Source organism: Lepisosteus oculatus, chromosome 7 (assembly GCF_040954835.1).
Source record: "Lepisosteus oculatus isolate fLepOcu1 chromosome 7, fLepOcu1.hap2, whole genome shotgun sequence".
Lineage (NCBI taxonomy): Eukaryota > Metazoa > Chordata > Actinopteri > Semionotiformes > Lepisosteidae > Lepisosteus > Lepisosteus oculatus.
The window spans coordinates 1,796,870-1,812,960 of NC_090702.1; the positions used below are offsets into that span (position 1 = coordinate 1,796,870).

Below are 16,091 nucleotides of genomic sequence, written 5' to 3' on the forward strand. Positions count from 1 at the left end.
TCCAGGTGTCATTAGGTGTCCTGCACTGGGACAGATCAGTGACCAGTACACCTGGAGAAGACACCAGTGTGTGCTCCGGGGACAGACACCATGTCTGACAGTGAGACAGTAAAGACTCCAGGTGTCATCAGGTGTCCTGCACTGGGACAGATCAGTGACCAGTACACCTGGAGAAGACACCAGTGTGCGCTCCGGGGACAGACACCGTGTCTGACAGTGAGACAGTAAAGACTCCAGGTGGACGAGCTGAGCTCAGACAGGCTTGGACTGGGATAGATCAGTGACCAGTACACCTGGAGAAGACACCAGTGTGTGCTCCGGGGACAGACACCGTGTCTGACAGTGAGACAGTAAAGACTCCAGGTGTCATCAGGTGTCCTGCACTGGGACAGATCAGTGACCAGTACACCTGGAGAAGACACCAGTGTGTGCTCCGGGGACAGACGCCGTGTCTGACAGTGAGACAGTAAAGACTCCAGGTGGACGAGCTGAGCTCAGACAGGCTTGCACTGGGATAGATCAGTGACCAGTACACCTGGAGAAGACACCAGTGTGCTCTGGGGACAGACACCGTGTCTGACAGTGAGACAGTAAGGACTCCAGGTGTCATCAGGTGTCCTGCACTGGGACAGATCAGTGACCAGTACACCTGGAGAAGACACCAGTGTGCTCTGGGGACAGACACCGTGTCTGACAGTGAGACAGTAAAGACTCCAGGTGTCATCAGGTGTCCTGCACTGGGACAGATCAGTGACCAGTACACCTGGAGAAGACACCAGTGTGCTCCGGGGACAGACGCCGTGTCTGACAGTGAGACAGTAAAGACTCCAGGTGTCATTAGGTGTCCTGCACTGGGACAGATCAGTGACCAGTACACCTGGAGAAGACACCAGTGTGTGCTCCGGGGACAGACGCCGTGTCTGACAGTGAGACAGTAAAGACTCCAGGTGGACGAGCTGAGCTCAGACAGGCTTGCACTGGGACAGATCAGTGACCAGTACACCTGGAGAAGACACCAGTGTGTGCTCTGGGGACAGACACCGTGTCTGACAGTGAGACAGTAAGGACTTCAGGTGTCATCAGGTGTCCTGCACTGGGACAGATCAGTGACCAGTACACCTGGAGAAGACACCAGTGTGCTCCGGGGACAGACACCGTGTCTGACAGTGAGACAGTAAGTTCTCCAGGTGTCATTAGGTGTCCTGCACTGGGACAGATCAGTGACCAGTACACCTGGAGAAGACACCAGTGTGCTCCGGGGACAGACACCGTGTCTGACAGTGAGACAGTAAAGACTCCAGGTGTCATCAGGTGTCCTGCGCTGGGACAGATCAGTGACCAGTACACCTGGAGAAGACACCAGTGTGCTCCGGGGACAGACACCGTGTCTGACAGTGAGACAGTAAAGACTCCAGGTGTCATCAGGTGTCCTGCACTGGGACAGATCAGTGACCAGTACACCTGGAGAAGACACCAGTGTGCTCCGGGGACAGACACCGTGTCTGACAGTGAGACAGTAAAGACTCCAGGTGTCATCAGGTGTCCTGCGCTGGGACAGATCAGTGACCAGTACACCTGGAGAAGACACCAGTGTGCTCCGGGGACAGACACCGTTTCTGACAGTGAGACAGTAAAGACTCTAGGTGTCATCAGGTGTCCTGCGCTGGGACAGATCAGTGACCAGTACACCTGGAGAAGACGTTATAAACGAGCAAATGACATTGTTTCAGATACTGGTGACCAATACCTTCTTCCCCTCTCTCTAGAGAAAATATGAAAACAGTGCTGACAGAAAAACTGCAAGTGAAAGCCTATTATATTACGTTTATTATGTATTTAGACAACTTACATAAGACATGCAGCACAAAGAGGCCCCAAATTTCTGTTTTGAGTCCTTAAAGGAGTTTATTCAGCAGAACATCTCAGTTACCCCTGGCGGCGTTGAGGGAATGTTCAGTAACTGTTCAGATGGTGACTGTGCGCAGGAACAATTACTGCTGAACAAATTAGGCAGCCCATTGATATAGGATTAGCATTTACATAGAGGTTTACATAGATCCCTGGAAGTATAATACTATATATATATATTCAGTTTGACATGGAGGTCAGTAGAATTTACATGCTGGTGTTGTATGTCGGTGTCTTTCAGGACAGGGGGCAGCTGTTAGCAGTCAGTGCAGCAGAGTGAGGAGGTGCCCAGAGCTCTGTGTGTGTGTTGTGTTTCTGTACAACACCTGTGTGTATATACAGTGTGTGTCCTGTGGACGCCTGTCCTGGGACTGTCTCTCTCGCTCTGTCACAGGGTGCTGCTCTCCAGCTTCAAATCCACTTTCTTCTTCTGCTTCTCCATCACAGCTTCCAGCTCTGTCGCTCTGTGAGCGTCCTGGAGAGAGAGGGGGGTTAATACACACACACACTGACTGACTGGACACTCCAGTACATTAACACTGCACTGAGAGAGAGAGGGGTTCATACAGACACACTGACTGGACACTCCAGTACATGAACACTGCACTGAGAGAGAGAGGGGTTCATACACACACTGACTGACTGGACACTCCAGTACATTAACACTGCACTGAGAGAGAGAGGGGTTCATACAGACACACTGACTGGACACTCCAGTACATTAACACTGCACTGAGAGAGAGAGGGGTTAATACACACACACTGACTGGACACTCCAGTACATTAACACTGCACTGAGAGAGAGAGAGGGGTTAATACACACACACTGACTGGACACTCCAGTACATGAACACTGCACTGAGAGAGAGGGGGGTTAATACAGACACACTGAAAAGATACCTCAAGTAGTGATTTCTGCACCATAATCTGGCCATAGACTCTGGCGCCCTCTTCTGGGCACACTGAGCGCAGCTCCTCCTTGTTGAGAGAGAAGAGCTGAGCACCTGTGAGGACACCCAGGTTCTGTACTGTCCTGAGAGAGAGAGGGGTTAATACACATGGTTAATACACACACCCTGACTGGACACTCCAGTACATTAACACTGCACTGAGAGAGAGAGGGGTTCATACAGACACACTGACTGGACACTCCAGTACATTAACACTGCGCTGAGAGAGAGGGGTGGACAGTGGTCACTCACTGGCTGGCGAAGCCCTTCATGTGGAGCCACTCGCGCACCTCGTCCGGGGGGGAGTCGTAGTCCAGCGGGACAGACGTGTCGGCCGAACGGGGGATGACCAGGGCTCGTGAGCCGCCGGGCTTCCCGCTGGACAGCTTCTGTAGCAGCTCGTCGTTCATCAACATCACTGGGAGAGGAGGGCAGGAGGACAGGGCGGAGACAGGAGAGAGGAGAGTGGAACAGGGGGCAGAGGGAGGACAGGAACCGAGTCCATCAGAAGAACTGTCCTACTTTCAAATTTCCTCTTTTCGTCAGATGTACGCAGGTTCTACTCTCATGACAGGAGCACATTGATACTGCCATCGTTATCACCTCCGACCCACTGCTCTCACTGGGGTCAGCAGGCCAACCAGAGACACTGGGGTCACTGGGATCACCACAGACACTGGGGTCACCAGGCCAACCAGAGACACTGGGGTCACCGGGATCACCAGGATCACCACAGACACTGGGGTCACCAGGCCAACCAGAGACACTGGGGTCACCGGGATCACCACAGACACTGGGGTCACCAGGATCACTAGAAACACTGGGGTCACCAGGATCACCAGGATCACTAGAGACACTGGGGTCACCAGAATCACCACAGACACTGGGGTCACCAGGCCAACCAGAGACACTGGGGTCACCAGAATCACCACAGACACTGGGGTCACCAGGATCACCACAGACACTGGGGTCACCAGGATCACTAGAAACACTGGGGTCACCAGGGTCACCAGGATCACTAGAGACACTGGGGTCACCAGGATCACCAGAGACGCTGTGGTCATCATGATCACCACAGACACTGGGGTCACCAGGGTCACCACAGACACTGGGGTCACCAGGATCACCAGAGACGCTGTGGTCATCATGATCACCACAGACACTGCGGTCACCAGGATCACCACAGACACTGGGGTCACCAGGATCACCAGAGATGCTGTGGTCATCATGATCACCACAGACACTGGGGTCACCAGGATCACCACAGACCCTGCGATCACCAGGATCACCAGAGACGCTGTGGTCATCATGATCACCACAGACACTGGGGTCACCAGGATCACCACAGACCCTGCGATCACCAGGATCACCAGAGACGCTGTGGTCATCATGATCACCAGAGACGCTGTGGTCATCATGATCACCACAGACACTGCGGTCACCAGGATCACCACAGACACTGGGGTCACCAGGATCACCACAGACACTGGGGTCACCAGGATCACCAGAGACGCTGTGGTCATCATGATCACCACAGACACTGGGGTCACCAGGATCACCACAGACACTGGGGTCACCAGGATCACCAGAGACGCTGTGGTCATCATGATCACCAGAGACGCTGTGGTCATCATGATCACCAGAGACACTGCGGTCACCAGGATCACCACAGACACTGGGGTCACCAGGATCTAAACAGACACTTAAATCACCAGGATCACCACAGACTATGGGGTCACCAGGATCCCTAGAGACACTGGGGTCACCAGGATCACCACAGACACTGGGGTCATCACGATCACCACAGACACTGTGGTCACTAGGATCACCACAGACACTGGGGTCACCAGGATCACCACAGACACTGTGGTCACTAGGATCACCACAGACACTGGGGTCACCAGGATCACCACAGACACTGGGGTCACCAGGATCACCACAGACACTGGGGTCACCAGGATCATCCCAAACACCAGAAAGCCAACATTTGGTAGCTGCAGTCAGGGGGCGATAGTTTATGTCTGAATTTTGTCTGGATAAATATTGCTAAACCTCTGAATTAAACTATCCCGAACGACAGAAAAGCGTACAGAGGGGACATGCAGAACTAAAATCATGGCCAAGAGTATTACGTCTTTTACTGTTTCATTCGTTTTCCCTGGACATCAACAGAGATCAAGGTTTCGGCAGTGCGAGGGAGTGAAAAACGCAGGCCTGCCTCTTTCTCCAACTCTCGCGTTGTAGTTCTTCCCCCCTTCCCTTTTCCTCTTCCTGTTCCTACCTTTCTCTCTCTCTGTGTCCGCACCAGCGTGTGGGGAGGTCCTGGGGTGCCAGCTCACTGCTCGGCTCGCACCGAGGTCGGAGGTCAGGGGAGGTGGACTCGGAGGAGCGTAGGAGAATGTCTGTCTCTGATTCGGAAAAAGAGCAGACTTCTGAAGGAGAGAGAGAGAGACAGCAGGGTAAAACAGTGCCTACACAGAGACGTCTGTATGTATAATAAATAATAACTAATAGAGAGATTGATATAGAGATATAGAGACACCTTAATATAGACTCTAGAGGCACATTAACACACACACATATTCATGCAGACTGTAACATAGACCCTAGAGACACACCTCACACACACACAGAGATTAATACAGACCCTAATATAGACCCTAGAGACACACCTCACACACAGAGATTAATACAGACCCTAATATAGACCCTAGAGACACACCTCACACACAGAGATTAATACAGACCCTAATATAGACCCTAGAGACACACCACACACACACAGAGAGATTAATACAGACCCTAATATAGACCCTAGAGACACACCTCACACACAGAGATTTATACAGACCCTAATATAGACCCTAGAGACACACCTCACACACAGAGATTTATACAGACCCTAATATAGACCCTAGAGACACACCTCACACACACACAGATTCATGCAGACTGTAACATAGACCCTAGAGACACACCTAACACACAGAGATTAATACAGACCCTAATATAGACCCTAGAGACACACCTCACACACACAGAGATTAATACAGACCCTAATATAGACCATAGAGACACACATCACACACAGAGATTTATACAGACCCTAATATAGACCCTAGAGACACACCTCACACACACAGAGAGATTAATACAGACCCTAATATAGACCCTAGAGACACACCTCACACACACGCAGATTAATATAGATCCTAATATAGACCCTAGAGACGCACCTTACACTGGCGGTGTATTACAGTTAACACACTGTAGACCCCAGAGACACACCATGCACAAGAGATTTCAATTGTTACCTTGCTGCTGGCGCTTCTTAGTATGTCAGAGTTGTCTGTCTTGCCCTTCAGGGCAGAGATGGGCTCGAGGATATTGAAGGGGACAAAGCCGATCTGATCGAAACGATTCCGACATTTCCACCAGCGTTTGGAGGCATCTACCACCTGGGACAGACACACAGGTAAGGGGACAGGAGAAAGGATTTCACAAACTCTCCTGAAGCAGAAATACACTCTCTGACAGACATTTACTATAAGCACAGTTAACTGTAGTCAAACATAGTACAGCACAGACACTCACAGCATACCACAGATACAGCACAGACACATACTGTATAGTTAAAGTACAGCACACAGCACAGCATTGTGTGTCACAGTACAGACACACAGAAGTCACATTGCACACTATTCACACTAACAGTGCATACAGTGCTCACTGAAAGACACTACAGACATATACTCTGAGAAACACAGTCTACTGTAGACACACAGACACACACACAAACTCACACTGTACAGACACTCATAGCATAACAGATACTCACAGTACAGACACACAGAGTACCGTACAGCACACAGCACAGATACTCACAGCACTGACACACAGAGTACAGTACAGCACACAGCACAGATACTCACAGCACTGACACACAGAGTACAGTACAGCACTGACACACAGAGTACAGTACAGCACACAGCACAGATACTCACAGCACTGACACACAGAGTACCATACAGCACACAGCACAGATACTCACAGCACTGACACACAGAGTACAGTACAGCACTGACACACAGAGTACAGTACAGCACACAGCACAGATACTCACAGCACTGACACACAGAATACAGTACAGCACTGACACACAGAGTACAGTACAGCACACAGCACAGATACTCACAGCACTGACACACAGAGTACAGTACAGCACACAGCACAGATACTCACAGCACTGACACACAGAGTACAGTACAGCACTGACACACAGAGTACAGTACAGCACACAGCACAGATACTCACAGCACTGACACACAGAGTACAGTTCAGCACACAGCACAAATACTCACAGCACTGACACACAGAGTACAGTACAGCACACAGCACAGATACTCACAGCACTGACACACAGAGTACCATACAGCACACAGCACAGATACTCACAGCACTGACACACAGAATACAGTACAGCACTGACACACAGAGTACAGTACAGCACACAGCACAGATACTCACAGCACTGACACACAGAGTACAGTACAGCACTGACACACAGAGTACAGTACAGCACACAGCACAGATACTCACAGCACTGACACACAGAGTACAGTTCAGCACACAGCACAAATACTCACAGCACTGACACACAGAGTACAGTAAAGCACTGACACAGAGTACAGTACAGCACACAGCACAGATACTCACAGCACTGACACACAAAGTACAGCACAGCACTGACACACACAGAGTACAGTACAGCACACAGCACAAATACTCACAGCACTGACACACAGAGTACAGCGCAGATACAGCGAACACGCAGCACACTATGACACGAACAGCACAGCGCAGTCAGTGTGTGCACTCCCCGAAAGACAGTACAGACTGAGAAACACAGTTCGCCGCAGTCACAGACAGTACAACACAGACACACTCAGGACAGTACAGACGTACATTATCGCCGGTGAGACAGTCCGGGATAGACAAAGCAGTTCAGCAGAACACTGACAGGGGACCGTTTCCTTATTTACAGAGCGAACATTACCTCCAGCGTCTCCCCCTGCAGGACAGACAGCTCACTGCTGTTTCTGGCCACAAAATCGTAGCTGCAGCAATACAGTTGGCCTTCCTCTGAATGACTGAGGCCGTCCCTGGGAGAGAAGGAGCAGCACACACACAGAGAGAGAGAAAGAAATTAACACAGAAGCAGAGAGGAACGCCGTGGGGTTTAAGAGCGCCCCGCCGCCGGGCACCATGGGTATGAACGTCAATGAGTCTGCCAGTCTTGTTGGATTTTCGCTGCCTGATGATCCCCCCCACCCCTGCCTGCTGCACATACAAGGTCAAAATCAACCAGTTTTTTCACAGCTGTGACAGCTAACCTGGTGCCTCAATCGTTTCCATACCCCTACAGGGGTGTGTAACAGATCCCACTGCGTTGGTAGTGTGGCAAACGAAATCTGCACCTAAAATTGTCCGTTATAAAGGAGTCTAAATAGAGACGGAAAACTTCCTTCTGTCCTCACGGAGTATTTACTGTATAGAGATCTGGCTTCATACAGGAGCTGCCAGCTCCCTGAACGCCTCCTGTGTGGATCAGGTCTTTCCTGTTGTGGGCGTGTCTCAACAGCGCCCTCTGGTGGCTGAACTCGGTTTGTCACCCCCACCCCCGTCACAGCTGCCCGTGTCTGCTGGTTCCACCAGCGGCCATGAAGCTGCTCGGCGCTGCGGTGTCTCTTACCGCTCGTCGCTGGGCGGGGGGGCGTGTTTCTGGGCCGCTGGGGGAGCTGCAGGCTGCTGGCAGAGAGAGACGGGACACAGGGCGTTAAAGACTCCGCCTTCAGGACGCCCGCAGGGAGACTTTCCTGCCCTCGGGCTCGCGGGGCTCGAATAGGACCCCATGGGGGCCCGAGCCGGGCGGCAGGGTGGTGCAGCAGTCAGCACTGCTGTGTTCAGTGCCGGGCCTGGGGGGCTGTCTGTGTGGAGTCTGCATGTGCTTGTGTGGGTTTCCTTCTACAGGCCAGAGACGTGCTGGTGGGTTAGTTGGCTTCTGGGCAGATTGGCCCTGGTGTGTGTGTGTGTGTGTGTGTGTCCTGTGATGGACTGGCCCTGGTGTGAGTGTGTGTGTGTGTGTCTTGTGATGGATTGGCCCCTGGTGTGTGTGTGTGTGTCTTGTGATGGACTGGCCCTGGTGTGAGTGTGTGTGTGTGTGTGTGTGTGTGTGTCCTGTGATGGATTGGCCCTGGTGTGAGTGTGTGTGTGTGTGTGTGTGTGTGTGTGTGTGTGTGTCCTGTGATGGACTGTCCCTGGTGTGTGTGTGTGTGTGTGTGTGTGTGTGTGTGTGTGTGTGTGTGTGTGTGTGTGTGTGTGTGTGTGTCCTGTGATGGACTGGCCCTGGTGTGTGTGTGTGTGTGTGTGTCCTGTGATGGACTGTCCCTGGTATGAGTGTGAGTGTGTGTGTCCTGTGATGGACTGGCCCTGGTGTGAGTGTGCGTGTGTGTCCTGTGATGGACTGGCCCTGGTGTGAGTGTGCGTGTGTGTCCTGTGATGGACTGGTGTCCTGTCCAGGGTGTACCCTGCCTTGTGCCCTTTGCTTGCTGGGATAGACTCCAGCTGCCCTGTGACCCTGTACTGGACACAGCCATTAGGAAACGGAGGGACGGTGTGTCACATGGTTTCTCCGGGACAAATGAATCGCGTGTCGCACTGTGTGACGGCTGTGATGGTCAGGCAGTAAAGAGCTCAGTGCTGACCGGGGCACTGGGGCACGCTGCCCTTGAGGAACGGGTTCGGCCACGCTCGACAGTGGGTCAGTCTCTACCTGCTCCCTCAGGCTCTCCTCCTTGTGCTGCAGCTCCACAGGGTCTCCCAACAGCTGGGCATCCGGGTCAAAGTTCTCCGGCTCCCAGCCAGACAGGAACTGGGGAGAATAGGGGTTGATGGAGACTCCTGGGAGCTGAGAGCTGAAGGAAATACAGTGACAGAGAGAGAGGGGTTAATACAGACACATTGACTGGACACTCCAGTACATTAACACTGCACTGAGAGAGAGAGGGGTTCATACAGACACACTGACTGGACACTCCAGTACATTAACACTGCACTGAGAGAGAGGGGTTCATACAGACACACTGACTGGACACTCCAGTACATGAACACTGCACTGAGAGAGAGGGGTTCATACAGACACACTGACTGGACACTCCAGTACATTAACACTGCACTGAGAGAGAGAGGGGTTAATACAGACACACTGACTGGACACTCCAGTACATTAACACTGCACTGAGAGAGAGAGGGGTTCATACAGACACACTGACTAGACACTCCAGTACATTAACACTGCACTGAGAGAGAGAGGGGTTCATACAGACACACTGACTAGACACTCCAGTACATTAACACTGCACTGAGAGAGAGAGGGGTTCATACAGACACACTGACTGGACACTCCAGTACATTAACACTGCACTGAGAGAGAGAGGGGTTCATACAGACACACTGACTAGACACTCCAGTACATTAACACTGCACTGAGAGAGAGAGGGGTTCATACACACACACTGACTGGACACTCCAGTACATTAACACTGCACTGAGAGAGAGAGAGGGGTTCATACAGACACACTGACTAGACACTCCAGTACATTAACACTGCACTGAGAGAGAGAGGGGTTCATACACACACACTGACTGGACACTCCAGTACATTAACACTGCACTGAGTGAGAGAGGGGTTCATACAGACACACTGACTGGACACTCCAGTACATTAACACTGCACTGAGAGAGAGAGGGGTTAATACAGACACACTGACTGGACACCCCAGTACATTAACACTGCACTGAGAGAGAGAGGGGTTCATACAGACACACTGACTGGACACTCCAGTACATTAACACTGCACTGAGAGAGAGGGGTTAATACAGGCACACTGACTGGACACTCCAGTACATTAACACTGCACTGAGAGAGAGAGGGGTTCATACAGACACACTGACTGGACACTCCAGTACATTAACACTGCACTGAGAGAGAGAGAGGGGTTCATACAGACACACTGACTGGACACTCCAGTACATTAACACTGCACTGAGAGAGAGAGAGAGAGAGAGAGAGAGAGAGAGAGAGGACACTGAGTGAACCTACCGTGACCTCGTCCAGTTGGTGCCCAGCCCAGTCCACAGTTGTTTCTCAGTGCCCAGGAGGTTGTCCTGCAGCAGAGTGACCGCCTCAGTGGTCATCGCGGGGCTGGACACCCCTGCCGCCATCGAGGGGCCGCCCGTCGTTTTCACCAGCTGAGGCAGCAAACACACTGATGTTACCAATCCATGCATGAGAACACTGAACGAGGCCGTTAGAAAGAGCGCCCCCTCAGTCTGTGCAGGCACAGCGGTAGAACTGCGGTTCAGAGTTAAACACCTACATGAGGGCAGTTTGATCAATATTGGAGGAGTATGAGGAGTATGAACAGGCCAGGGAACCTTCCCTGAATGGAAATGGAAATGGTCATTATGATAGATATGTTCTTTATCCATCTATCCATTTTAATGGAAATGTCATTATGATAGATATGTTCTTTATCTATCTACCCATTTTCTGACCACTTCATCCAGTACAGGGTCACAGGGGAGCTGGAGTCTATCCCAGCGAGCAATGGGCACAAGGCAGGGTACACCCTGGACAGGACACCAGTCCATCACAGGACACACACACACACACACTCACACCAGGGCCAGTCCATCACAGGACACACACACATACACTCACACCAGGGCCAGTCCATCACAGGACACACACACACACACACACTCACACCAGGGCCAGTCCATCACAGGACACACACAGACACACACACACACCGGGGTCTGTCCATCACAGGACACACACAGACACACTCACACCAGGGCCAGTCCATCACAGGACAGACACTCACACACACACTCACACCAGGGCAAGTTAATCACAGGACACACACACACACACTCACAGCAGGGACAGTCCATCACAAGACACACACACACTCACACACACTCACACAAGGGCCAGTCCATCACAGGACACACACACACACTCACTCCAGGGCCAGTCCCATCACAGGACACACACACACACACACTCACACTCACACTCACACTCACACTCACACTCACACTCACACCAGGGCCAGTCCATCACAGGACACACACACACAGACACACACACTCACACACTCACACCAGGGCCAGTCCATCACAGGACACACACACACACACACACACACACACTATGGGAGAAAACCAGAGCACCCAGAGGAAACCCAACACCAACAACAGGGAGAACATGCAAACTCCACACAGACAGCACCCCTAGGAATCGAACCCAGGGCCCCAGCGCTGCAAGGCAGCAATGCCGACTCCTACACCACTGTGCTGCACGCATTAATCTCCATGTGTCATTGACTGAAGAGCACCGTGCTACCACTCGCACCTACTAGTGAAGAACGAATGAGCAAATCTCACCAGCTCCAGGGGCTTGAAGAGGAAGTGCAGAAGTTCCTCAGAGGTGGGATTCACAATGTAAGGCTTCAGTCTTGCCTGAGCACCAGAGACAAACCAGGGCATTGATTAGTACGCACCAGTAACTAAGATGTCATTCTTTGGTTCATTCGGTGCACAGCAAAACAGCCGGGCGGTACTTTACTGGCACACTGCATGATATAACCAGCTGGAGTCATACAGCGATTCCAATCATACCCCAGGCTAGGCTAATGCAGTCCAATACAATGCAATATTGCCTGCCCAGCCTATTCACATTGGAATACGGGGCAGGGAGGTGGTGCTGTGGCTCAGGACCTGCGCCTTGGCTGGGAGGTTGCCGGTTCGAATCCCATGGAGAAATCCTACTCAGTTGGGCCCCTGAGTGAGGCCCTTCACCCCAGCTGCTCCAGGGGTGCCGTATAAATGGCCGACCCTGCGCTCTGACCCCCAGCTTCTCTCTCCCTGTCTGTGTGTCTCCTGGAGAGCAAGCTGGGGTCTGAGAAAAGACACATTCCTCATGCAAGTCTGGCCAATAGAGTGATCTTATACAGCCACGTTCAGTTAAAGTCTAACAATTTGTGGTTATATCCCAGTGACGGTCCTCTCTCTTCCTGGTCTATTCCTTCATAGTTCAGTGCTTTCTGGGAAATTCCCAAAGGATTATGGGACAGTGCGCTCCACCTCTCGTTTAATAAAAATTGAACCCGTTCCCTGTCACATCCTGATCTCCTTTTTAGCACGGACAAGAGCATCTTCATTCCCTGGAGTATTCCCTTCCATCCCAGCCCATCCCCACTCGATTCCTTTACAGCCCAGTCCGTAAGCAAGCCTTCCCATTCCTCTTCCCGGACAGGAGTGGAGAGGCCCGGATCTCGGCCGTCCAGCCTGCAGTCTCGCTCACCAGGAGACAGAAGGAGTATTTGATTTTCTGGAAGACGTCGAGGAACTCCTCCTCCGAGGGAGGGCGTGCCCGAATCGTCAGCAGTCCCTCTGCAAGGGCAACACAAACACAGCACAGCTCACAACCCAAACACAGTGTGTCTGTATTAACCCCTCTCAATTCAATTCAATTCAATTCAAGGTGCTTTATTAGCATGACCGATGGGTACAATCAGTGTTGCCAAAGCAAATAAAAATAATAAAATTAACATAGAACAAAACAAAAAATAGAAGTAAAATAAAATCTACAGACGTTACAGACATTTACAACAAAGACATATTATAAAATACTGACATATACTGTAGGGGTCTCTTACTCTCTCTCCACTGACCCCCCGTCCCCTCTCTTACTCTCTCTCCACTGACCCCCCGTCCCCTCTCTCTTACTCTCTCTCCACTGACCCCCCGTCCCCTCTCTCTTACTCTCTCTCCACTGACCCCCTGTCCCCTCTCTCTGCTCTCTCTCCACTGACCCCCTGTCCCCTCTCTCTTACTCTCTCTCCACTGACCCCCTGTCCCCTCTCTCTGCTCTCTCTCCACTGACCCCCCGTCCCCTCTCTCTTACTCTCTCTCCACTGACCCCCTGTCCCCTCTCTCTGCTCTCTCTCCACTGACCCCCCGTCCCCTCTCTCTTACTCTCTCTCCACTGACCCCCCGTCCCCTCTCTCTTACTCTCTCTCCACTGACCCCCTGTCCCCTCTCTCTGCTCTCTCTCCACTGACCCCCTGTCCCCTCTCTCTGCTCTCTCTCCACTGACCCCCTGTCCCCTCTCTCTTACTCTCTCTCCACTGACCCCCTGTCCCCTCTCTCTTACTCTCTCTCCACTGACCCCCTGTCCCCTCTCTCTTACTCTCTCTCCACTGACCCCCTGTCCCCTCTCTCTTACTCTCTTTCCACTGACCCCCTGTCCCCTGTCCCCTCTTACTCTCTCTCTCTTACTCTCTCTCCACTGACCCCCTGTCCCCTCTCTCTGCTCTCTCTCCACTGACCCCCCGTCCCCTCTCTCTTACTCTCTTTCCACTGACCCCCTGTCCCCTCTCTTACTCTCTCTCCACTGACCCCCTGTCCCCTCTCTCTTACTCTCTCTCCACTGACCCCCCGTCCCCTCTCTCTTACTCTCTCTCCACTGACCCCCTGTCCCCTCTCTCTGCTCTCTCTCCACTGACCCCCCGTCCCCTCTCTCTTACTCTCTCTCCACTGACCCCCCGTCCCCTCTCTCTTACTCTCTCTCCACTGACCCCCTGTCCCCTCTCTCTGCTCTCTCTCCACTGACCCCCCGTCCCCTCTCTCTTACTCTCTCTCCACTGACCCCCCGTCCCCTCTCTCTTACTCTCTCTCCACTGACCCCCCGTCCCCTCTCTCTTACTCTCTCTCCACTGACCCCCTGTCCCCTCTCTCTGCTCTCTCTCCACTGACCCCCTGTCCCCTCTCTCTTACTCTCTTTCCACTGACCCCCTGTCCCCTGTCCCCTCTTACTCTCTCTCCACTGACCCCCTGTCCCCTCTCTCTGCTCTCTCTCCACTGACCCCCCGTCCCCTCTCTCTTACTCTCTCTCCACTGACCCCCCGTCCCCTCTCTCTTACTCTCTCTCCACTGACCCCCTGTCCCCTCTCTCTGCTCTCTCTCCACTGACCCCCCGTCCCCTCTCTCTTACTCTCTCTCCACTGACCCCCCGTCCCCTCTCTCTTACTCTCTCTCCACTGACCCCCTGTCCCCTCTCTCTGCTCTCTCTCCACTGACCCCCCGTCCCCTCTCTCTTACTCTCTCTCCACTGACCCCCCGTCCCCTCTCTCTTACTCTCTCTCCACTGACCCCCCGTCCCCTCTCTCTTACTCTCTCTCCACTGACCCCCTGTCCCCTCTCTCTGCTCTCTCTCCACTGACCCCCCGTCCCCTCTCTCTTACTCTCTCTCCACTGACCCCCTGTCCCCTCTCTCTGCTCTCTCTCCACTGACCCCCTGTCCCCTCTCTCTTACTCTCTCTCCACTGACCCCCCGTCCCCTCTCTCTTACTCTCTCTCCACTGACCCCCCGTCCCCTCTCTCTTACTCTCTCTCCACTGACCCCCTGTCCCCTCTCTCTGCTCTCTCTCCACTGACCCCCTGTCCCCTCTCTCTTACTCTCTTTCCACTGACCCCCTGTCCCCTGTCCCCTCTTACTCTCTCTCCACTGACCCCCTGTCCCCTCTCTCTGCTCTCTCTCCACTGACCCCCCGTCCCCTCTCTCTTACTCTCTCTCCACTGACCCCCCGTCCCCTCTCTCTTACTCTCTCTCCACTGACCCCCTGTCCCCTCTCTCTGCTCTCTCTCCACTGACCCCCCGTCCCCTCTCTCTTACTCTCTCTCCACTGACCCCCCGTCCCCTCTCTCTTACTCTCTCTCCACTGACCCCCTGTCCCCTCTCTCTGCTCTCTCTCCACTGACCCCCCGTCCCCTCTCTCTTACTCTCTCTCCACTGACCCCCCGTCCCCTCTCTCTTACTCTCTCTCCACTGACCCCCCGTCCCCTCTCTCTTACTCTCTCTCCACTGACCCCCTGTCCCCTCTCTCTGCTCTCTCTCCACTGACCCCCCGTCCCCTCTCTCTTACTCTCTCTCCACTGACCCCCCGTCCCCTCTCTCTTACTCTCTCTCCACTGACCCCCTGTCCCCTCTCTCTTACTCTCTCTCCACTGACCCCCTGTCCCCTCTCTCTTACTCTCTCTCCACTGACCCCCTGTCCCCTCTCTCTGCTCTCTCTCCACTGACCCCCTGTCCCCTCTCTCTGC

At 52.9% G+C, this 16,091-nt stretch overlaps 1 protein-coding gene across 7 annotated transcripts in view; it reads right to left on the bottom strand.

The window, feature by feature from the left end:
• Positions 1-1,809: 1,809 nt before the first annotated feature.
• Positions 1,810-16,091, bottom strand: part of eps8l1b (EPS8 signaling adaptor L1b) — a 35,371-nt gene continuing 21,089 nt past the window's right edge. For 6 of the 7 annotated variants that reach the window (XM_069191805.1, XM_069191801.1, XM_069191804.1 and 3 more), the window contains 11 exons: positions 13,291-13,379; positions 12,372-12,446; positions 11,020-11,168; positions 9,691-9,832; positions 8,611-8,666; positions 7,915-8,020; positions 6,173-6,316; positions 5,140-5,290; positions 3,111-3,276; positions 2,809-2,941; positions 1,810-2,383 (listed from right to left, as the gene is read on the bottom strand). In XM_069191805.1, the coding sequence (XP_069047906.1) occupies positions 2,297-2,383; positions 2,809-2,941; positions 3,111-3,276; positions 5,140-5,290; positions 6,173-6,316; positions 7,915-8,020; positions 8,611-8,666; positions 9,691-9,832; positions 11,020-11,168; positions 12,372-12,446; positions 13,291-13,379 (1,298 nt within the window). In that variant the 3' untranslated portion in view covers positions 1,810-2,296. The remainder of the gene's footprint in view (positions 2,384-2,808; positions 2,942-3,110; positions 3,277-5,139; positions 5,291-6,172; positions 6,317-7,914; positions 8,021-8,610; positions 8,667-9,690; positions 9,833-11,019; positions 11,169-12,371; positions 12,447-13,290; positions 13,380-16,091) is intronic. The other variant, XM_069191803.1, reaches the window with a different exon arrangement.